Genomic DNA, 26020 nt, shown 5'->3' with positions numbered 1-26020 from the left:
GGAAATTTTAGTGGAGAAATCAAAGAAAACATTTAAAAAAAAAACTACAGGAACTCCCCGACTTATATAATACTCGACTTACGCGAATTCGACTTCACGAAGTTTTTGCTGGCCTGTGCAAACTGAAAAAAATATAGAAATGTATTTTGTACTTGTAGGGATAAATGGAGGTATCATGAAAATATCGTAATGTGAACCCAATAATATATATATTTTTTTTTTTTGTGGAAAATTTCGCTATATTACTGAGCTATTTATCTCTTTAAAAGGTCATATTTATAATGGAAATTGCACTACACTTTCATTGTTATCATATGTTCCGGTTATAAGAATCAGTTTTGAACGCCTTTGTGATGTTTTTCTAAAACACATATTTGGAGGTCACTACCATAAAACAATAAAAACAATTTGCACTTTCCGGTTTATTGGGCTTTTCTGTTAGAGCAATCTATTATGTTCCCCTTCACTGAAATCTTCAATCATATAAAATCCAAATTTTCAGAAACTTTTTTTCAGAAACTTCTATTCATTCCTATTCATGTATTACAATGATGAAGGGAAAGGGACCAGCGGAAAGCGCAAGTATTGGCAGTGCCTGGAAACGAAACAAAATTGATTTAGAAATGAAGATAAAAATGATTAAGAAGTACAAAGCAGGACAGAGTTTGTCGTCTATTGCAAGGGAATTAGATCTCGCTTCTTCAACAGTGAATACTATTTTAAGGGACAGTGTGCGTATAAAAGAACATGTTAAAGGATCAATGCATTTAAGATCAACAGTGATCACAAAACAGTGTTCAGGTGCTATATCGAAGATGGAAAAGCTATTAATAATATGGATGGAAAATCAGATTCAGAAGCAAGTGCTCCTGAGTCCAATGGCCATTCAAGCAAAAACAAGAAGTATTTATGAAGATATTAAAAATAAATATGGCGAATCCCAAGCCAAGTTTGTGGCAAGCAACAGGTGGTTTAATAGGTTCAAGCATCGCACTGGTTTCCAAAACATTAAAGTATGTGGTGAAGTCGCCAGTGCCAATTCTGCTGCTGCAGAGAAATTTTGTGATGTGTTGGAAAAAATTATTGATGAAGGCAGCTATTCAACGGATCGAATTTTTAACGTTGACGAGACTGCTCTGTATTGGAAAAAAATGCCAGATCAAACATATACATTGCCAAAGAGAAAAAGACAATTTGAGGCTTTAAAAGATAGGGCCACGCTCATGCTTGGGGCTAATGCAGTGGGAGATTACAGATTAATACCACTGCTTGTGTACCATTCTGGAAATCCCCGTGCATTTAAGGGCATCAATAAAGCCACCCTACCCATGCATTTCCGATCGAACCAGAGAGCATAGATAACAATATCTCTCTTTGAGGATTGGTTTAAATGCTGCTTCATTTCTGAGGTTGAAAAATATTGTAAAGACAACAACATTCCTTTCAAGATTTTGCTTCTATTAGATAATGCTCCCGACATCCTATGCATCTAGATGATTTCAATTTGAACGTGAGAGTCATATTTCTACTGCCAAACACGACTTCAGTCATCCAACCATGGATCAGGGTGTTATTTTGAATTTAAAAGCATACTATTTATGCAAAACATTTACTCAGGCATTGTCTGCAGTAGACGGTTAGAAAAATTTTATGTTAAGAGACTTTTGTAAATCTTACAATATTTACCATGCCATCTTAAACATTAATAAGGCCTGGGCGGAAATTACTAAAAGTTGTTTAAATGGCACATGGAAGAAAATATGCCCATGGCATGTAAAAGGCTTCGAAGGGTTTGAAAAAGACGAATCATATGAAGAGGATTGTAGAGCTATTTCAGTTGGAGGTTGTTGCCAAAGACGTGGAGGAGTTAATAGAGGAAGAAGAGAAGGAATTATCTAATGAAGAAGTTATTGATTTGCAGGCAACGATAGTGAAAGAAAAAAATGCTGACAAAGTTCAAGATGAACCAAATGAGGAGCCGAGACGTTTCATCACCAGAGAGAGAGAGAGAGATGGCAATGGCATTTCGTGAAATTGCATCGGCAATGGCGAGGTTTGAGAAGATGGATCCTGACAGTGAATGATTCTTAAAAGTTAACAGAGGGGTGAACGATATGCTTGCTTCCTACAAAGAAATCTACAATGAAAAGAATAAAGCCACCATCCAGTCATCCATTAATATGTTCTTTTGTAAGATTGAGCGACCGACCCCTTCTAAATCTCCACAGCCCTCAACCTCCGCAGCGGCGTACTTATCAGTTGAAGATGTCGATTCTGGCAACGATGCTCAAGAGATAAAACTTACTGATGTTATGCCTGTCTCCTCTCTTTTTTTGTAATTTTATAATTTTAAATTTTTTGAATTTCACGCTTTTGTAATTTTTCCTGTGCACGAGATAAAAAAATTGGATAAATACAATAAATAATTCTATTCACATGTTCATTGAACATTTCTTTTTGATTCAATCAGTTTAGTGCGCACAGGTGCGAGTGCTGCACAAGTATAGGGGAAATTCCGACTTACTAAAATCTAACTTACGTAGAGTTCCGCAGAATGCAACCCTTTCGTTAATTGGGGAGTGGCTGTATTAGGAATTTCAGCTGCGTAGGAGTAGATGAAAAGCAGGAATTGCTTAAATATTCTTCAGGGTCTTGTCGACCAAGTGTCACATCTGACTTGGGGTTAATCCTTATATTCTTGTTCTTCTGAACTGTTAATTTATTAATTTCAGTTATTAATTAATTTCTTTATTTTAATTTTATTTTTTAGATTTTTTCGTGCACACAGGCAACAGTGATTTCATAGTATACAAAGATATTTGCTGTAGTTTCAGCTGTGGGTCACCTGGAAAAAAATTGTTGAAGTTAATTTAAATATTGTGTAATAATTTCAAGTGTTTCTTTCTTTTCTTAATAAAGTAATATTTGAAATCAGCATGCAAATCTGGTTTAGAAAAGTATTTACATCTTTGATTGAATAAAAAGTTTCATTTTGTTGACTAGTGCTATCAGACATGACACAGACATACCACTCTCTAATCGTCTCTCTCTCTTGCTGTGTAGAAGACACTGTCATAGATGTTACAACAAGGAAGGATGAGTTCAATTTTAAGTAAGTATTGGAGTAATTTCAAGTAGGAACTGAACTCAGCAATGTAAATCTCCTCATGTTCCTATTTTTTAGAAAGTCTGTGTGGCTGACATAGAACCTCCTTAAGTCAAGGGCAATGTGTTTACATTCCTATGCTCTGCTATGTGAATGACATTGTGATCTGAATTATGGCAGAGAAAGTTTGGATTACTTCTACACATTCTCATTTCCTTGTAGCAACTCATATCCTTAACCCCCTTTAAGTTGAAAACAACCATCTTATGCTTTCTTTGACAAACTGTAACAGCACTTTTCCTTAACTCCCTTTGAGTTGAAAACAGCCATTCGTTATTCTCCTGGACAGCTTGATAAACATTAAGTGACAATGGCTTATGCATCAAATGTTTATAGAAAACTTATGACAAAGGTGGTTTCAGTATGCTCAGAACCTGAAAACCTCAGGAATTGGATCAAGAACTGCCCCAATTAAGACATATCTTATGGTGGAACGGATATCCCACCCCTTTCTTTGTTAACGTCATCTGAAAAATCATAAATTCAGTTCCTGCATATCGTTCTTCCTACCACATGAGCTAGGATAAGCCAAGTAATCAATGCAAAAGTACAGTAGTAAATGCATTTGAGTTGACTGTCATTGGAGTCAGATGTTCAGCTGAAAACTCTTCTGATTGACATCATATTTTTTTTATATAAAAAGAACAAAAAACATCCACAGTAGCTTTAAAACAATGTGAAAATATTTCTCCAAAGTAACCCAAAGTTGAAACAAACAACTCCTTGGATTTCTCCATTCCACTATTCTCCTGCAAACTAGGTATTGCCCACATAAATTGATGCGAATGCCAGAAATTTTATATAGGACAGTTGGCCTATACAAAATGTAGGACTGTATAGGTGAATATCATTTGCAAGATTTAGTAGAAAATGAACTGGATTATGAACCAGATTTAACAGATTCACAGTTGTTTTGATAGAGATGGACTGAATAACCAAAATAAGCAGAAATAAACTCTTAACGAGTTCCATAATGAACCAATCAGTGTTGTCATTACATGTATGACAAGAAAGTTAGAGGAATTTTTATTTGCTAAAGAATATGAAATCAATAGTGATGCTATTTCTTAAATATTGGCTAGATGGGGTCATCTGAAAAGTTTGGCCTTGAAATTGGGAATAGAGAATGAACACTTGCAAGAGAGAAATAGATGTTTAGAGGGGTCACTAACTGAATACATAGCAATAATTACAGCTTTGAGGTATACTGGCAAGCTATACAGTGAGGTTGTTAAAAAGGAAAATTGTAAGGATAGCATAACTAATTATGACAGCTATGCAAAGAGAATAATGGGCTTAGAAATAACGTTAGTTCTAATAATGTACTTCTGATGAGGCCTGAGCATGATTCTAAACTTAAGTCTAGCATGGATGTATAAAAGTCTCTAAAATCATGGAAAATTTGCTTAAAAGGGTATGAATTAGGAGAATGCGAAGACTACCTGACAAGGGTATTGCGATTTGGACTGAGTCTAACAAGGAGTTGAGGATATTAAGACAAATGATCTCATAAAGAAATTGAGATTGAATATCGCTAAGCCTAAGAAACCTGGTTTAAAAATAATATTGTATGATGTAATTAAGGACATAAATAAAGATCTATTTAATGAGTTATTATATGAAAGAAACCTAATACATATGGGTCTATGCAGAGATGGTGTCAGTGATGAGGCGAAAATGTTTTTCTAATGAAAACAAAAATGGAATTAACTGGATCTTGGAAATATCCTGTAGAGTTAAAAAGTTTCTTGATAAACAAACACAAATCTTTATTGGATTGATGTCCTACAGGTTTAAGTAATTTCATTTGGTTACTATTTGTTATAATTGTCAGAGGTGCGGGTACACTTCTAAGACATGTAGAAGTGTGGGCTGGTTTGCAGTCATTATAGTATAACTAGTCATTTTAAATTCTGTAAAAATAAAAACAAACCTCAGTGTTGTTCCAATTGTAGTGCAAAAAATATATCTGCTGCTCATTTGGGTAGAGATAAGGAGTGTCATGAATACATATTTGCAGTGAAAGTTACTAAGGAAAGAATTTATTCTGCACTTTATAGTAATGAGCAATAGCACTCTTACCTATAGAAATAATATATATGGCGAACTAAGGTTCTCCAAATTAATGTTCAGCGTGCAAAATCTGTGGCAGATGAACTAAGATTAGCTTGTGAATGTGAAAGGATTGACATTGTTTGTATTCAGGAACCCTATGTTTATAGGGGTCAGCTAATTGGTTATCTCAGCTTATATTAGAATTGTCTCAAATAACTGCCACAAACTAATTGTTGCTATACTAATTTTTAGCTCTGATCTGGTTGTGACCAGAATTGATTACTTATGTACATTGCATGCAGTCTATCTTGGTATTGAAGCTAGTTGGGGACAATTTTTCATTATATCTATGTACTGTCAGCCTTCATTGCCCTCTTAGCTATTTGGAAGATTTATTCAGATTGGAAGGCAGAAAAGTGATTATCTGTCTGGATTCAAATGCTAAAAATCTTTTATATCATTCTAGATTTACAGATACCGGAGGCAGGTTGGAAGAGCTGATATCTTCATCGAAACTTGAGATCATTAATAAGCGTAGTAATAAACTGACAAGTTAAACCAGATTAGGACAATTTTTGGTGAAATGTTTTTAGCTGAGTTGGATAGGATTAATACATTTGATTTGGTTGACTTATTACAACAGAAGTTGTTTGATGCCTTGAGGGAGTCAATGAAATTAAAGCAAAATAAATTTCTCCAGTGCAGTGGTCCTCTGATCTTATTGATCTCCAGAGGGAGGTCAATAGGGTGCATAAGAAGTTCCAACATCAGAAATTGTGGGATAATAAAGAATCTACTGCTAGGTTGAAAACTGAGTATCAGTTGATCAAAAGAAAATGTGCCCGTTTAATAGCTAAAAGGAAATTTGATGCATGGAAAAACTTAGTGCAAACAGCTGGTAATGAGGATCCATGGGGGTATTGTTTATAAGTTGTGTTTGCACAAATTAAGGCTTGTGGGGATGTGATAAGTTCTACGTGTTGTGGAGACTCTGAAATTGTAAATTGGCTTGGCAGTATTAATGTTATACTTGGCAGTATTATTGTTATACACCTAGTCAATGGATCTCATCATCATGTGGATGAGATGGAGCATTCTGATAGTACTGATCTGTTAGATTGTGGTTGTGTTAGCAATATTCAAGAGGAACCTTTTGCAATGGAAATCTTAATTCAGCTGTTAACAAAATTCATAATAGTAGGTGTCCTGCTATGGACCTCATTGAAGGGGAAGTTAAGCGTTTCTTCAAACTTTTTCTGAGCATCTTCTTGCTTTCAACAAATGCCTGCTTGAAGGAATTTTTCCCTCGCCTTGGAAGGATGCTCTTCTTGAGATCATTTTGAAGTCACCTGAAAAACGTAAAACTGAGCCCTTTTCTTATTGTGCAATTGCCCTTCTTCCGGGTTTGGGCAAGGTCTATGAATGCATGCTTTCACAGCGAATATTTCAATATATGCAAGAAAATTTGGGGTTCTCAAATAAACAATATGGCTTTACAACAATATGGTTGTGGTACAGAGGTTGTTTTAAAATCTTTGGTTAAATTGATTAGAGATTCAAATGCAAAATATGTTCTTGGCATTTTCGTTGATTTTGAAGGGGCTTTTGATAATATCTCTTGGGACAGTGTGTTATTGATGCTTCGCCTCGCAAAATGCTCCCATCAGCTTTATAGTCATAGTGGATTATTTTAAGGAAAGATCTTTTACTGTTAAGTCTAATTGAAATTTGGTAACTTGATCTGCTATTCGAGGATGTCCACAGGGATCTATTTTTGAGCCACTGATGTGGAAATTGGTATTAGAGGATTGGTTACGGAAGGAATATAGTCATGTTGATATGATTGCATATGGGGATCACCTGGTTATCTTAGTTGAAGGCTCTTCACAGCTACCAATTGAACAGTGATCTAATGAAATAGTAAAAAGATCTGAATGTTGGTGTGACTTCCATAAATTAACAATATCCATGTCGAAAACAAAAATATTGTTAAATGGGAACCTATCTGTTCGTAGAGAACCTCGTGCTGATTGGTTGTGAAAGTTTAAAGTCCATTAAGAATATTAAATATCTTGGAGTCTTCATTGACAGAGGTCTTAAATTTGATACCTGTATCAATTTTCTATCTGAAAAGGTTTAAAAATTTGTTAACGTGATAGCAAAAATTACTAGGAAGGACTGGGGTATTAGAGGTAGGGCACTATCTTTTCTTTATGACTCTGTTTTCCTTCCTATTGTTTCTTATGGTATCTAAGACCTAAAGCTTGGATAGACTGTGTTAATCTTAAAAAATATATAAGAAAACTGTATTCCATTCAGAGGATGATGCTCCTGAAGATGGCTCTAGTTTGTAGAACTGTCTCTACTGATGTGCTACAGATTGTCATAAGGAAAAATTCAATTGTCCTCTTTATAATTTACACAGCTAATGACTTTCAGTGTTCGGTGTGGAACTCCTTTTATTATTTATGATCTTGAGTTGGATTTGGCTAATGATCCTAAGAATGAAGCCAAGCGAATCTTAGATATCTTAATGACTCTTTGGAATCGTAGATGGGCTAACTCAAATAAAGGTGAAATAACTCGTAGGATCTTTCCCTTTCTTGTTGATGTTCCGCCAGAAAAATGGTTTGTGTCTAATCTACAAACTATATTTTTATTAACTGGTCATGGCTTATTTTTAACAAAGCTGAATCAGCTGGGTGTTTTGGAAAGGTCGCAATGTCACTGCACGGCTCTGGAGACATGGAGTATGTTTTATATTATTGTCATGAGTACTCGGATATCAGAAACTCCAGAAATTAAAGTCCCTTGCTGAAAAACAGAAGTTAAATTTTGGCACTAACCACCATCAATCATACAACTGTCTCTTTACCATAATTGAAATAAGGCTTGCTCTTAACAGTGCAAGACCTAGTGCTGCTGGACCTGATGGAGTTCACTATTCCATGTTAAAAGAGCTGAGTGAAGAGTTGCTTCGTACCTTACTTCTTCTGTAGGCGCCTCTGTAGCCAGGTGGGCAGGAGCAGCAGTGCATAGCACACGCTTCTTGATTAGACCGGGGTTCGAGCCCGTGACCACCAAATACGGAGGATGTGGAAAGGTCAGGGAATGACCACTGCATATCCCCAGAGCAATATGGTCTTAGTCACTAATACTCCTAAAAACCAAATAACAACAACTTCTTCTGTATAACCAAATTTTACAGAAAATGCTTTTCCCCATACCTGGAGACATGCATATGTCATAGCATTATTAAAACTTGGCAAAGACTCAATGAATCCACATCATTACTGGCCTATTGCCCTCACCAGCTGTATGAGCAAAATAATGGAAAAAATGGTAAACTCCTGTCTCACCTGGTTGCTTAACAAATATAACCTTATCAGCCCTTTGCAGTGTGGGTTTCATACAGATAGATCAACTTTAGACCTCTCGACTCAAATGGAAAACCAGATTTGCAAAGCTTTCGTAAGGAAGGAACATCTGACTACAGTTTATTTAGAAATCGAGAAAGCTTGGCAATATGGACTTCTTCGTGATCTCTACACTTTAGGTTTCAGGGGCAATATGCCACAGTTTATACAGAACTTTCTGAAACAGCAGTCGTTCCAGGTGTGCATTCAATCCGCCCTCTCTCTCATAATGTCATCCAAAAAGGTGTTCCACAGGGTTCAATTTTAAGTGCCACGCTATTCGTTATAAAAATCAACTCTGTATCAAAGATCATTCCATCCACTGTTTACTACTTCAGGAGACTAGGCATCCATGGGGAGATCTGATTTATGTGTTTAAAACTTTGAATGGATTGAGTAAGCCGAATGTTAATGGTATTCTTCCTCTTGCCCAGACTACACTCATGAGGTGCCGTAAATTCAAATTGAGGAAGGATGTTTGCAGGATAGATGTCTGAAGGCTTGCCTTCAGACATCTGTTAATCCATCAGTACTGTTATAGCAGATGACTTTAGTATATCTTGTCACTCCCAAAACATGAGAATGCTTGAGAGACAACTTCAAGGTGCCCTTAACAGGATTATGATAAGGGCTGCAGATAATGGTTTTCGCACATCACCTGAAAAATCTGTCGCAGTTCACTTCTGTAGAAGACGTAATCTCCATCCTGACCCAATTCTGAAGCTGGGCAACTACGACATACCTGTTGTGCTTACTATTTGATTTCTTGGCTTAACGCCCGTCACCACCAAATACGGAAGATGCGGAAAGGTCAGGGAATGACCACCGTATATTCCGGAACAATATGGCCTTAGTTGCTAATGCTCCTAAAAAAAAAAAACACCAAACCTTGGCTTAACCTTAGATAAAAAATTGACCTTTAATGGCCATATCAAACAATTTAGAATTACCTGTTTCAAGAAATTAAACATATTGAGAGTATTATCAGCTACATCATTGGGTGCTGACCATCATACACTTCTTCATTTATATTACACTATCATAAGATCATGATTATACTATGGATCTCCAGTTTACAACTCTGCTAGACCCAGTGTCTTAAGGTTTTTGGACCCTATTCACCACAGTGGCCTGCGCATTGCTCTTGGAGCCTACCACACATCTCCAATCCAGAGCCTTTATGCTGAAACTCATGATCCTCCACACTCTCTCTCTACGAAGACAAATTTTACTGTTAAATTATGCTGTCAAAATCAAAAGTCAACCCCTTCATCCAGCGTGGAAACATTTATATACTCCAGAGTGGGAGAACTTGTATGCTATTTATCCATCAATAAATCGACCTGCTGGCATATGTCTTCGCTTATTACTCGATGATTGGCAGCTAGACCTTTCTAAAATAGCCACCACTAGTTTCACTGCTCTTCCATGGGCTGTATGGCCTGCAGCATGTGATCTGTCCCTGCAAGAATTGGGGAAAAGTACTTTTTCTCCACAGAATATAAAACAGTTTAACAGATCTCTAATTGAAAAATATGAATCTTATACCCAGATATACACTGATGGCTCCAAAACTGGCCATCATGTCATTGCTGCTGTTGTTCTTTCATCGTCCCCCAATCTCCAGTCGTTTACCTTTAGAATGCAGCATCTTTACTGCTGAACTACATGCCATACAAATGGCCCTGTAAACTATAAAATTGCATTGTTTACCCATAGCATTATTTTTACCGACTCCTTCGGTGCTCTTCTCACTTTACAGCAACCAAGAAAACATAACTACATACTTGGTAATATTCATAACTTGCTGTCTGACCTAGCTAAGGACGTGAAAGTAGTAAAGTTTTGTTGGGTCGCTAGCCATGTTGGCATACCTGGCAATGAGAGTGCTGACCACACAGCCAAATCTACTGTGGAACCAGTTGACGCTTCTTTCAAAATCCCTTTCATTGACTATAAAAGTCTTATAATAAGGCGAAGTATGGATCACTAGCAAAACCAAAGGCGGCAACAAACTCCTTCAGATTAAACCAAATCTCCAGTCTTGGCCGTCTAGCTTCCGCTTGAACCGAAAGGAAGAAGTCACGCTAGCAAGACTTTGAATAGGACATACACACCTTACTCATTTTTATCTTCTTTCTTCCTCAGATCCGCCTTTCTGTCCGAACTGCCATGCTCAAGTAACAGTCCAGCATATCATAGTTGACTGCCCTGTCTATAATGGAGTGCGGCAAACCACCTTCTTATCAAGCCATGCAGCCCAAATCATACCTACTTCACAAGAAATTTTAGATGACAGGTCTGACATTGGTGCAGTTTTCACTTTTCTAAAAAAGATAAAATGCTATGACAGAATATAGTGTTTAAATCCCACAAAATACACATCTCACTTTTAATGACACCTGGTAACTCCTACCATTGTTTGGCGCATAATGGCCTTTAGCTGCCGTTGCGCCGTAAAATCTCCAACAACAGCATCATCTCAGAAATGAATTTTTATTTGCTAGTCCTAATCTTTCTCACCTGACTAAGGCCGATGAGGCTCAATTAATTAATAATGAAGAAGGTTTTCAGGCTTTTCAAAAATTTCCAAGAAATTATTCCTGAGAAGGTCAGTGCTGCTTGAACTTGAGGAAAGTTGTGAGTTAGGGTTAAATTTGAAAGTGTCTGCAATTCTGCCCAGACCCGATAGGAGGGAGTACATGATGAGAGCCTTGTCAATCAATTTGGCCCTGAAGGGAATGTGCAAGGCTCAAGGGGTAGAATTTTTTTCAGCGTGGTCTGTGCTTGACACTGCTTCTACAGGAATGGGATACACTTAAATAGAAAGGGTGCAAGAATATTTGCTGATGCTATCGAGACAGTGTTAAGTGGGTTGGAAAACTGCTAGCTTGTGAGGATACACAGACTAAAAGGTTAAAAGTAGCCACAGGCAGAGGTGAAGGTAATTCTTGCACTACTTCTATTAGAATAATCAGCGGCCTGGAGCGAGGGGTGCTGGTGGTTTCAGGAACTGATGGCAGTCATTGTGAAACAGGTGGTTATATGGGATGTGTTAGGGTAACAAAGAATAAGAATAGGTACATGTATACTTACATGTATGCCAATGCTAGAAGTATAATAAATAAATTTGATGAATTTGAACTGTTGGCCGAGACATCAAAGGTGGATATTGTTGGGATATCAGAAACATGATGTCACACAGGTATTAGGAATGCAGAATTGGAATTTTGGGTGTACAGAAAGGATAGACAGGATAGTAAGGGAGAAGGGGTTATGCTGTTAATTAAGGAAAATATAAAATAAAAAGAAGTGCATTCGGATGATATAGATGGACAGTGCACTGTTGAACCAGTTTGGTGTGACATAAGCACTGTGAAAGCAAAAATAAGATTAGGAGTGTGTTTTAGGCCTAATGACTCGAATGAGTACAATTTATTTAAAGACATAATTACCGTCAATAAAGGAAAGGCTTTTTGCTTCCGTAAAGGTGACTACAGTGGTCTCAGACAGATTTTAAATTCTGTACAGTGGGATCAACTGATAATGTTACCAACGGCAAATTCTAAGTGGGAAGCATTCAAGGAATTAATCGTGGAAGCTATTAAAACTTTCATACCCATTAAGAAATATTGTTCAAGGTTTAGGCTAATGGTTGTCAAACGAGCTAATGAGACTCGTGGCAGAGAATAAAAATGCATGGGATGCACATAAAAAATCAGGCGACATAGGAGCCCGTGGCAGATTACAGACTATAAGCTAGTCTGTAATCAAGTCACAAAGGAGGTTAGGCAGGGAAGGCAGATTACGAGAAAGCTTTGGCAAAGGATGCAAAGAAAAACAGCAAGGATTTCTTTACTTATATAAACTCTAAAAGGAAGGGGATGAATCTGATTGGTCCACTTGATATCGATCGTTCGACTGTAGATGATCCTGCTCAGACAGCAAACAAACTGAATGAGTATTTTGCATCTACATTCACACATGAGGAGTTATTAAGGATTGAAAATGGCAGAAGGTTATCAAATTGTAGCAGGGTGCTTAATGATTTTGTAATAACTGAGAGCAAAGTGGAGAAATTGTTGAAGTTAAACCTAAAAAAGGCACCTGGGGTGGATGGGACATATTCAGTTATATTAAAGGAGGTGGCAGAGGAAGTAAGCAAACCCTTAGCCTAATTATGAGAGCATCCTTGGACTCAGTTGTGGTCCCCACGGACTGGAGATGTGCAAATATATCCCCAATTCACAAAGGGGGATCGAAGGGTGACACAAGTAATTACAGACCAATTAGTTTACTTCTCTTACAGGTAAAATAATGGCGTCATTGGATCATCTAGACAAGACTGCAGCAATAATTCAGACACAGCATGGGTTTGTTAAGGGAAAGTCTTGTCTGAGAAATTTGATTGGATATTATGATGTGGTTACAAAGGAACTGGATGCAAAAAAATAATTTTGATATCATATACTTGGATTTCAGGAAAGCTTTTGACACTGTTGCACATGGAAGACTACTGTACAAATTGGAGCAAAATGGTATTAAGGGTAAGTTGCTACATGGATAAAAGGATGGCTGAGTGGGAGAAGACAGAGGGTGGTGAACAATGGGCGCTGCTCTTCGTGGACTAATGTTATCAGTGGAGTACCACACGGTTCGGTGTTGGGTCCACTGTTGTTTTGTATATTTATAAATGATATTGATGAAGGTATATCAGGCTTAGTGTTGAAGTTTGCAGATGATACAAAGGTTGGCAGGGTTGTTAATGGCAGTGTGCTACTGCAACAGGATCTAGAAAATTTGGGAAGATGGGCTGAGAAGTGGCAACTGAAGTTTAACATTGACAAATGCAAAGTACTGCATATGGGTAGAAGTAACCCCAGAGGAACGTACCAACTATGTGGTACTACACTTAGGGTGGTAGAAAATGAAAAAGACCTGGCAGTAATTGTGCAGTCAGATATGAAGTTTTCTGAACAATGCAGACAGGCTGCAAGAGCAGGTAATGGGGTTTTGTCAATGATATACAGGAATTTTGCTAGCAGGAAAAAGGAGGTGAAAAAGGAGGTGAAAGCAAGCGTATGTGCTTATACAGCATCAGCCAAAAAAAAAAAAAAAATTCACACAACCATTCCCTCTAAATGTTTGTCCAGTTCCTCCTTAAATTTATTTAACCTATCAACTTCCACCACGACAGATGGAAGTTTGTTCCAGGAATTAACCACCCCCTGGCTAAAGGCAAATTTCCTCTGTATAAAACAATGATCAAGCCACGCCTTGAGTACTGCGTACAGGTCTGGAGGCCTCATTTTAGGAAGGATGTAGATTTGCTTGAGCGTGTACAGAGAAGGGCAACAAGATTGTTGAGGGGAATGAAGGGATCCTCTTACCAAGAGAGGCTTAAGTTATGCAAATTGCAGTGGCTGGAGGCTAGGCACCTGTGAGGTGATCTGTTTGAGGTGTACAAGGCCTTGAATGGGTTGAGCACGCTGAATTCTGATGGGATTCTTCCACTTGTTCAGATTACGAACCTAAGGGGGCATAAATTCAAATTGAGGAAAGACAGCTGTAGAATAGATGTTCGGAAATTTGCCTTTAGCCAGGGGGTAGTTAATTCCTGGAACAAACTTCCATCTGTCATTGTGGAAGTTGATAGGTTAAATAAATTTAAGGAGGAACTGGACAAACATTTAGAGGAAATGGTTGTGTGAATTTTTTTTTTTTTTTGGCTGATGCTGTATAAGCGCATACGCTTGCTTTCTTGCATCACAATCCACTATTACTACTACTACTTAAGTCCAGTAGAAAGCTTATCGACTATTGACATGAATTCTGTGTAACAGTTTAAGATGCTGAAATAGCATCTTAAACTGTTAATGATCATCATGTTCTTTCGTAAACAAGATAATGTTATTGGACAATTTATATAGTTACTGGTGACCATACTGCTATTTGTCTTCATCTCATGTTGACTTCATAAGATCAGTGGCTCCTTGTGTCATGTTTGGTCTTATTCATGTCATATGGCTCATTGTGCTATTTGTTTGTCTTGTGGTTCCTTGTGTCACAATTTATATTTATGACTAGTTCTAATATGTGATGTGATTTATTTTATGTCTGAACATGTTTTATGTTCATTTCACTTTATGACATTGTAATTCATATGACTTTGACTCTGTATATTATCTGTATATAATATAATATGTATGAATGTATATAGCGGATTTGCCAGTTTCTGGCTAGGGGCTGCTTGTTAATAAAAAGATAAAAAAAAAATGTAATGTAATAGTACCACAAATAAGGTTAGGGATGCCAAGGCTGTGTATGAGAAAGCATTGGCTAAGAGAGCAAAGAATGTGGACAAGGAATTTTTCATATATGTGAATACAACAAAGAAGAAAGCTAATTGGATCAGATCTTCGTACATCCTGGGTGTGGTCTTAGATAACCCATCTGATGTTGTGATGGAATTGAATAGGTACTTTGCATGTCTTTACTGACAAAAGACATTTCATGGTGAAGAATCTTACCATAGAGGATGCATTTAATTTTGCATCTGATTGACTTGACATTATGTCCTGTGTAGACCTCAAAGGAGAGAAATCCTCATTTGAAATGCTAGTATCAGTGACAACAGTTTTGTCAACCATGTTAAATTGAGAATTTAAAATTATTAAAATTCAGTCATTAGCCTTAATTCCTTAGCTGTCACTATATATGCTATTATTCAATGGTATGCAAGGGTGAGAGGTAGGGGGTAACAGAACCACTTAGCAGCTCACTAATGCCGGGTCAAGGTCAAGTTGCTATTGAACACAAACTTGAAAGACTCTGAGCAATGGCTGAAGTGCATGAAGAAATTCATCCAGAACTTTTTTTTTTTATGTCTGCTCTTGAGCCTGTGACCACCAAATACGGAAAGGTCAGGGAATGACCACCGCATATCCACGGAGCAATATGGCCTTAGTTGCTAATGACCAAATAACAAACATTGTCTGCTCTTATTATTCTCCACTTGCATCTGGCATTTCCAAGGGTTGATCTTGATATGGCAACACTAAAAACAACTTAATACTGCCATTTTAAATACATAAATCAAGAAATATTCACGAAGCTCAACAATCAGACACTATCGTCCCCCTTGCGGACTGGTCAACATTTCTGACTGTTCTTTTTATAGTCTCCATGTTTAGCCTCCATCTCGTTGATAGGTGCAGTATAGCCTAAAGTAGCTGTTGTGCCAGAAATAACAGTACCAAAACCCAAATCCTTCTGTGAATAGGCAAGGAAAGATGGGGAATATGTGATCCCCCACTCCATTTACAAAGGCCATGGCTGTTGACCCCACCAACACTCCTGTTATAAGGCCTCTGATGGCATGATTTAAAAATCTATTTCCTGACCAGCTATTTAGAGAAAATAATTGCTACAAACGAATCTTTATTGGTAGGGTCACAGCAGTGGTAAAACATTTTATACCAAATGTAGTTGTAACTGACTATACGTTTTCCAGGGAAATTTTGAAAAATTTGATTATACCATTAATGGTATAATGCTGGAGCTGGAACATTTCTTCATTAGGGTTTTTGCCACTGTATTCTTGGACTATAGGGTTATTGGTTTATTTTATATTTGCCCAAATACAGTGATATACAAATTTATAAACATTATATGTTCCTTGGAAGTAATTCCTAAATAAAGGGTGATTTTCCCATAAATATAATGGGACAATGCATGCCAAAAATTTTTATAGTATGGATAGTATTGCAACGGCCAAATGATTATAGGAACCACTGGTTGATGCATTCTTTATTTTCTGTATTCAGTACAGTGTTATATCATGAAACTCCAGGGGTTCATATCTGGTGAGTATGGGCTTGGCACACCCAGGGTCCTGAGCTGGATATCATCATTCTTCTCTTTCCTGGTGATTCCTTTCTACTTCTGATTTTCTCTCTCTCTCTCTCTCTCTCTCTGGGTAACTCTGGAGTTTTTTTTTGGCTGATGCAGCATAAGCCTCAGGCTTCCTTGCACCATATGGCTAATAATAATTATAATAATAATAAAGGGGTGCGATGGCCCAGTGGTTAAGACACTGGACTACCAGCCTGATGGACCCGGGCTCGAATCCCGCTTTGGTGGAAGCAAATGCGGCTCTGTTACGCTGGGAGACCGATATAATAATAATATTAAATGATAAAAACCAAAAAAAAAATAAATAAATAAAATACATCGCGAAAGCTACCCCATTGGACTTACCTTCCCCAAGGTCAGAGTAACGGCTGAGTCTCTCTCTCTCTCTCTGGGTAACTCTGGAGTTTTTTTTTGGCTGATGCAGCATAAGCCTCAGGCTTCCTTGCACCATATGGCTAATAATAATTATAATAATAATAAAGGGGTGCGATGGCCCAGTGGTTAAGACACTGGACTACCAGCCTGATGGACCCGGGCTCGAATCCCGCTTTGGTGGAAGCAAATGCGGCTCTGTTACGCTGGGAGACCGATATAATAATAATATTAAATGATAAAAACCAAAAAAATAAAATAAAATACATCGCGAAAGCTACCCCATTGGACTTACCTTCCCCAAGGTCAGAGTAACGGCTGAGTCAGATATTGGTGCCATCTGGTGTCACTTGCGAGAACTAACTAAATAAATAAACCACTGGGCATAATCCGAAGCTAAACTAGTCCACCTCCATAGATGGATGATGTCACAGATAAATATTATTCATACTGCATTGAGTGTGGTGCAGGATATAGTCACTCGTGTTCAGGCCTTAGGCAGAGGGGTCGGATTGAAAAGTTGGAGCTCAGTCTTCTGAGCAAGACAGTGGAGCAAGTGCGCTTGTCCCCTGTAAGGCTACCACAAGAGAAGGGCAAGACCATCCAGCCTCACCAACTGGAAGTGTTTCCTGCACAACTGCTCTAGTGACCACCCAGGAAAGAAGAAAATGCCAACGAATGAAGTGGAGCATTGAAATGAATACATACATCATGCGAGCATACTATGAAATAACTAGGCTAGAGACCGATATGACAATGTACAGAATGTGACTACATACCAAATGGCTGGAACGATACCCGGATATTCAGGTCACCGAACAGCAATTAGCAGACCAAAGAAGGACTATCGTCATGAAGAACCTAATAGCTCCTGCCATCTTGGAAAAAAATCAAGCAGGATGTCAGCGATCTGCTACAAAGCACAAAGAATATGGTCTATATGGAACCAGAGGAGGAACAGCAAGAAGAAATACAACCCAGAGTAGCTGAAGTGGAAAGAGACGACGGCATGCTATCCAGAATAGAAGACGAGTGGAAGAAGGCGACCCCACAAGAACCCATGTGATACCTAAGCAGAGGCCAAATAAAATCCTGTGGAGAGTAACAGACCACCTCAATCGGCAAATAATACCACATCACCTTGACAACAATGGTGCAACGCTGGAGGCTATCCACACAACCGTATACTGTACTGCCATAGCAGCCACTAGGATTAATGGAAAAGAAACGAGAGACCAGCAGCAGAAGAAGTGAAAACAGAAGGAACCGCCAGTTTGGGAAAGAAGAATTAAGAGTCAAGATAGGTCAATTGACCCAGTGAAAACAGGGTATAAGAAGTAAGAAATTGATTGGAAAGGTGAAGAACATCCTCAAGAGAGACAGCGTCCACAGCAAACATGAGACCAGAATAGGAGAATATTTGGACATACTGAAGCAGAGCCTCCTCGCACTCAGCAAGAGACTACACCGATACAAAGAGAGCTCCCAGAGGAAAATAAACAACCGAATCTTTGATGAGGACCAAAGAGCCTTCTACAGGAAACTGGGTGAACATGAGAAAACAGGAAACGGACCACCCGAGAAGAAAGACGATCGAAGAGTTCTGGGGAAATATCTGGAACAGTGAAGTAAGACATAACAGTAGAGCACCCTGGATAGAAGTAGAATGGAAGAAAACGAAGGACATACAAGAAATGAGAGAGTGGGAGATTTGCGAAGAAGAAGTCGAACAGTCAATCAGGAACTCCCACAACTGGTGAACCCCAGGAATTGATAACATCCACAACTACTGGTACAAGAAGCTCACCTGCACACACAAGCACCTAGCAGAGCAGTTCACTCAAATGATAAGCAACCCGGAGACAATCCCCAAGTTTTTCACTGAAGGAGTCACATATCTGAAGCCTAAAGATGAAGATACAAGAAACCCGGCGAAATACACGCCAATCACATGCCTCCCAACGATGTACAAGATCCTGACCAGCTGCATAACTAAGATGTCAGACCACTTAGAGAGTCAGAACATAATGGCCAAACAGCAGAAAGGATGCAAGCAGAGGAGCAAAGGATGCAAGGAGCAATTAAGCATAGAAAATTTTCTATCTATATATGTGTTGTAGCTATCGGTAGGGCTAAATGTCATCCTGCCTGTTAACTGTGAATTATTAACTGCTACATTACAAACTGCTAAATTACATACTAACTGCTTATCTACTTAAGCACTAAACTTTTAATATTATATATTTGACCTTGTTATACAGGCAGATGATAACAGAAACAGATAGCTCTGTTAATTATGGGTGGAATATATTGAGAGGGTTAGCCCTCGATAAAGTCCCTTTCAATGTATCCTATAATCTATAATTAACAATTGGTATTGTATTATAATTACATGTATCGCTAATTATTATTCTTCACTAGGTTTGGCCACGGGGGCTGGTATCGGCTATTTTAGAGTTACTTGAGTGATTTAATCTACAGGTAAAATTTGGTCAGCATGTTAAATTATTTATATAGATTAGGTTTTATATTTTCGGCCTTTACAAACATAGCTAACTTAAAATCCGATTAAATAGCACGTACCTATTTTACTAAGGCTATAATAAAATATCACTACGAATGTAGTGATATTTTATTCAAGAATTTTATTCAAGAATGATATTTTATTCAGTGCAAGAATCACTTCCAGAGGTGGAAGTGATTCTTGCACTGCTTCTATTCAAATGAGCAGAAGTCTGAAAAACAAGATGCAGGATATTTCAGAGACTGCTGGTAGTCATTGCGTTACAAGTAAACACATGGGTTGTGTTAGGGTAGCTAAGAATAGAAACAGGTGCATGTATACCTGCGTGTACACCAATGCTAGGAGTTTGGTAAATAAATTTGATGAATTTGAGGTATTGCTCAAAACATCAAAGGCAGATATTGTTGGGATATCAGAGACGTGGTGTCGCACAGATATAAGTAATGCGGAACTGGAATTTGGGGAATACAATGTATATAGAAAGGATAGACAGGACAGGAGGGGAGGAGGGGTTATGCTATTAATTAAGAAACACATAAAGTCAAAGGAAGTGAAGCCAGTTGACATCGATGGACAGGGCAGTGTCGAGTCAGTTTGGTGTGACATAAGCATAGGGAAATCAAAATTGAGAGTAGGAGTGTGCTATAGGCCTAATGACTCTGATGAGTATAATAATATATTGTACAGGGAAATAGAGTGGGCCAGTAAATCAGAGAGTCTTATAATGGGGGATTTTAATTTCCCAGATATTGACTGGAATTTGTGGGTTAGTCACTCGCACACTAGCAAGGCTTTTGTGGATTTATTGGATGATTGTTTTCTACATCAGCATGTTCGTGAGGCAACAAGAGGGAGCAATACTCTTGATCTGATTATCAGTAGTGATTCTTCATGCATTAAGAACCTGCAGATAAATGAACCACTAGGTGGCAGTGATCACAGTGTGTTGAAGTGGGATTTACTCAAGGAGGTAACTACCATCAGAGGTAAAGGGAAGGGTTTTTGTTTTCGTAAAGGTGATTATGATGGTCTGAGACAGTATTTAAATTCTATACAGTGGGACCAACTGATGATGTTACCAACAGCAAACTCAAAATGGGAAGCATTCAAGGAACTAATCTTGGTGGCTACCAGGCTTTACATACCAACTAAGAAATATTGTTCAAGGTTTAGGCCTAAATGGTTGTCAGATGGACTAATGAGACATGTGGCAGAGAAGAAAAATGCATGGGATACATACAAATTAATGGGTGACATGGAAGCCTATGATAGATATAAGTTGGTCTGTAACCAAGTCACAAAGGAGATTAGGAAGGCAAAGGCAGACTACGAAAAATCCTTGGCAAAGGATGCAAAGAAAAACAGAAAGGAGTTCTTTACATACTTGAACTCGAGAAGGAAAGGGATGAATCAGATTGGTCCACTGGATATTGATGGTTCAACAGTTGAGGATCCTGCTCAGGTGGCTAACAATCTAAACGAGTATTTTGCATCTACATTCACGCATGAGGAGTTATTCAGGAAGGAGAATGATGTAGGTAAAGTAAACATTGGCAGTGAGCTGGATGATTTTGTAATAACTGAGAGGAAAGTGGAGGAGAGATTGTTGAGGATAAACATAAAAAAGGCACCTGGGGTGGATGGGATCTATCCAGTTATATTAAAGGAGGCAGCAAAGGAAGTATGCAAACCCCTAGCCATAATTATGAGAGCTTCTTTGGACTCAGGGGAGGTACCCATAGACTGGAGATGTGCAAATGTTACCCCAATTCACAAAGGAGGATCAAAGGCTGACACAAGTAATTATAGACCTGTTAGTTTAACTTCTGTTCCAGGTAAATTAATGGAGGCACTGGTTAAAGAAGCACTGCAGGATCATCTAGACAAGAATTCAGTTATAGCTCAGACGCAGCATGGTTTTGTTAAGGGCAGGTCTTGCCTGACCAATTTGATTGGATACTATGATGTAGTCACAAAAGAACTGGATGCAGGGAATAACTTTGATATTATATATTTGGATCTTAGAAAGGCTTTTGATACTGTTGCACATGGAAGACTGCTGCACAAATTGGAGCAGTGTGGCATTGGAGGCAAATTGCTGCTATGGATAAGGGGATGGTTGAGTGGCAGAAGACAGAGAGCGGTAATCAATGGACACTGCTCAACGTGGACTAATGTTATTAGTGGAGTTCCTGAAAGTTCAGTGTTGGGTCCATTGTTGTTTTCGGTGTTTATGAATGATATTGATGATGGGATATCAAGTTTAATGTCTAAGTTTGCAGATGATACAAAGGTTGGCAGGGTCGTTAAGGACACTACTGACGCTATGCTGCTGCAACAGGATCTGGAAAGGTTGAACAGATGGGCTGACAGGTGGCAAATGAAGTTTAACATTGACAAATGTAAAGTACTACATATGGGTAACAGTAACCCCAGAGCAATGTATCAACTCTGCGGTACTACACTGACAGTGGTGGAGAATGAAAAGGACCTGGGGGTAATTGTGCAGGCAGATATGAAGTTCTCTGAGCAGTGCAGACGAGCTGCAAGAGTAGCTCATGGTGTCTTGTCAATAATATACAGGAATTTTTCTAGCAGGGATAAGGAGGTGATTATTCCCTTGTATAAGGCAATGGTTAGGCCACATCTTGAGTACTGTATACAGGTCTGGAGGCCTCATTTCAAGAAGGATGTAGAGCTGCTGGAACGGGTACAGAGAAGGGCAACAAGATTAGTAAATGGAACAAAGGGTTGCTCTTACGAAGAAAGGCTTAAGTTTTGCAAATTACAGAGTCTGGAGACTAGGCACCGGCGAGGTGATCTGATAGAGGTGTATAAGGCTTTGAATGGTTTGAGCATGCTCAATGCCAATGGGATTCTTCATCTTTCTCAGAATAATCACCTCAGAGGGCATAAATTCAAATTGAGGAAGGACGGATGTCGGATAGATGTGCGGAAATTTGCCTTTGGCCAGCGGGTGGTTGGTTGGTGGAACCGACTTCCATCACTTGTTGTTGAAGTTGATAGCCTAAACAAATTTAAAGCTCAACTGGACAGGTATTTCGAACGAACGGAGGGGTGAAATGGGAGAGGTTTTTTTTTTTTTTTTTTTGGCTGATGCTGAATAAGCTTGCTTTCTTGCATCATATGCCTCTACTAATGCTAATGCTAATGTAACGTTCAATCTAAAATAAATAGATGGCATTAATCCGATCGGGAATATATTACATTATATTATATTACTTTATAAAATTTTTTTTTATAAATTGTTCCTATTATTGATATATATATATATATATGTAATATTAAAAAATATATATGTTATATGATATTTATTACAATAATATAATTATAAAAATTACATTTCATAATACAAATTATGTATATAATTTTATTCTTTATATAGAAGTACTAAGTAAACGTCAATTATAGATCACCACAAAATTAAAAAGATACTGTACACCATTTTATAATGAAATAAACATATAAATTAAAAAATAATAATAAGTTTATGTAACTTAAACCCAAATTACGTGGCACCCCTGGAATGTTGTTGTGGCACCCTAAGGTGCCGCTGCACCCCGGTTGAAAACCACTGAGTTAGAGCACAAAGAAATCAAGAAGTTCCTGACTGAAAAATATTATCAGAGACTCAGAAACCTGCTGAAAGCAAAATTGAACGGAGAGAACACAGTTAAAGCCATAAACACCTATGCAGCTCCAGTACTAACATACACATTCGGGGTCATAGATTGGACTAACACCAATCTAGAAGATATCATGTGAAAGACAAGGACAATGATGACCAAGAGTTGCCAACACTACCCGAAGTCATCAGTGGAGACAATAACAATACCTTGGAAAGAGGGAGGAAGGGGCCTGATAGACCTGACAGAACAACAGAAAACAGTGATAGTTAACCTGCAGGATTATTTCAAGAACAACACAGCACCACTCCACCAGGCCATAAAGAAGATGGATAAGTGGTATATTCCACTCAACCTAAGCGAGGAAACCCCTCCTGCCCAAACGGTACAAGAAACGAAGATAGAAAGATGGGCAAAGAAGACACTACAATGACCTCCATCAAGACCACATCAATAACACTGCTTCCAATGCATGGCTCACAAGCGGGACGCTCTTCCCCGAGACTGAAGGATTCATGCTGGCCATCCAAGACCGGGTAATGAACACCAGAAACTATAGAAAATGCATCGCAAAGGAGTCCGGAATGTCAGATGACACATGTCGACTATGCCACCTGGCCTCAGAAATGATCCAACACATCACCGCGAGGTGCAAGGTGATCACCCAGACTGAGTACACTCATAGGCACGACCAGGTAGCCAGGATAATAAATCAGAAGCTAGCGAGGAAATACCAGTTGACCAAAGAAAGTGTACCCTATTACAAGTATGAACTCTAGGCAGTACTAGAGACCTGAACCCACAAGCTGTACTGGAATCGCGCCATAATAACGGATAAGACCATCCCGCACAACAGACTGGACATAACCCTTGTGGACAAGATGGAAAAGGCTACCTATCTGATTGACATAGCGGTGCTCAACACTAGCAATGTCCAGAAAACCCATGAGGAAAAAATTAGGAAGTACACGAACCTGAGACATGAGATCAAGGAGATGTGGCATATGCAAGAAGTATCAACCATTGTGTCAACAACCGGTATGGTACCAAAGACTCTACATAGCAGCCTAGCAGCAATAGGTCTCCCAGAGAACACCTACAAGGAACTCCAGAAAGTGGCAATCCTGAACACCTGTAGAATAGTCAGAGATTTCCTCGACCAACAGTAACGCCAGACATTACAACCACCCTGTGTACTTGATAGCAGTACCCGTCACGGAGTAGAATCCCCCAATTAGGGAGAAATAATATAAGAGCAACAACAATAATAATAATAATGCAGTACAGCTGCATGATAAATATTAGGAAAAACATTTTCTGTGCTAGATAGAGTTGGTGGAGTGATGCAGCAGTAAAGGGAGCCCTTATCCGTAGTACATACATAGTTAAATAGCACCTAATAAATAGGCACCTCCGTAGCCAGGTGGGCAGGACCGGCAGTGCATAGCACACACTTTTTGATTAGACCGGGGTTCAAGCCCGTGACCACCAAATACGGAGGATGCGGAAAGGTCAGGGAATGACCACCGCATATCCCCGGAGCAATATGGCTTTAGTTGCTAATACTCCTAAAAACCAAATAACAACAACCTAATAAATAGTTATATTTGCAAATTTGTATGCCATTATCTAATAAAAATTCATAGCAGCCCCCAGTATTAGATCAAGAAAATGAATAAAAATATTATATCAAAAAATATTAAATGTTATATACTTTCAACACATTTCCTACCCATTTCAACACAATATTGAATTTCATTCCAATTAATTTCATTTGAGACTGATAAAGTATGGTGCATTGAAGTTGAACAGCACTTTGCAAGATTGAGGTTTTGATTTCATAAATCAAATTTCAGGTGCCAAACATTCTTATCTTCAAGAATTGAATGTTTTAAATTAGACGTTCAGATGTTTAAAATCAAGAGGTTAGTGTAAACTGTTGCATCTTATGTTACATGTGACTGGTCATATGTATTAATAACAGAAGTGTATGTTAATCATGCCCTTTTTCTGTGACCTGCAGCTAATTTGTAATTAATTTACAAATTAGCATTTTTTTATTTCAAAAATTAAATAACTTTTAAATTTAATAATTCCTTTATTGTTATGGACTTTTGGTTTCCATAAAAACTTTCTATCCTTTTAACCCTCTATATTTCTGTATTTGTGTAGTTCATTTTTCTTTCCCAAGAAAATGACTGGTCAGAACATTCCATATGGCTGCAAAGTCATTGATAATATAATTAAATCTGAAGAGGATAAATGTCTGTATAGAGGTCTTGAACTTGAGAATGGGATGAAAATTTTGCTTATAAGTGATGACACAACTGATAAATCAGCAGCAGCTCTGGATGTTCATGTAGGTAAGTTAAATATTTCATTTCTATGTACTTAACCCATAATTGAAGGCACCAGTGTTTTTTGAAGCTCATACACACATGATTAAATGGGTAAAAAAGTTACTCCATTTATAACCTTAAAAATCGGCAAGAAATAATTCAAAATTGGTCACTTTTTGATGCCACCTTTATTTTCGATCTGTTGTAACTACAATTGGGGAAAATTCATTTTTATATTAAAAACATGTATTATTAATTTTTATTGTTTGAAAATAAAACACCCTCTGCAGCTCTTTAGACATGTATTTTAAACATTTTTCATCACCTCTCTTATTTGGGAATTTTGATTATTACTTCCCTTATTACCTTGGCTGACAGCAAGTGAAATGTTTTGAATATTATTTCCCTTATTAACTTGAATGGCAGTCGAAAACCCACATGCTTCTACAGGTGGATTTCTTCCAGACTCTTCCATGATTTCAGAATGTGTGAGTCTACAATTCTGTCCAGAAACGATAGGAGGAAGGCTGAAAGCTTACATTGAAAGCTTTGTCAGTTGACTCAAGAGCCGAGGGATTCTGCAAAGC

At 38.1% G+C, this 26020-nt stretch overlaps 1 protein-coding gene across 2 annotated transcripts in view; it reads left to right on the top strand.

Moving 5' to 3' along the window:
- Positions 1–26020, top strand: part of Ide (Insulin degrading metalloproteinase) — a 692915-nt gene that overhangs the window by 13369 nt on the left and 653526 nt on the right. For both annotated transcript variants that reach the window (XM_090384737.1, XM_090384738.1), the window contains exon 2: positions 25267–25457. In XM_090384737.1, the coding sequence (XP_090240863.1) occupies positions 25267–25457 (191 nt within the window). The remainder of the gene's footprint in view (positions 1–25266; positions 25458–26020) is intronic.

This window comes from Mastigoproctus giganteus, chromosome 11 (assembly GCF_048544385.1).
Source record: "Mastigoproctus giganteus isolate SK-2022 chromosome 11, ASM4854438v1, whole genome shotgun sequence".
NCBI classification, from domain to species: domain Eukaryota; kingdom Metazoa; phylum Arthropoda; class Arachnida; order Uropygi; family Thelyphonidae; genus Mastigoproctus; species Mastigoproctus giganteus.
Note: the sequence above shows the minus strand (reverse complement) of the source record. Positions and strands in the feature narration are given on the sequence as shown.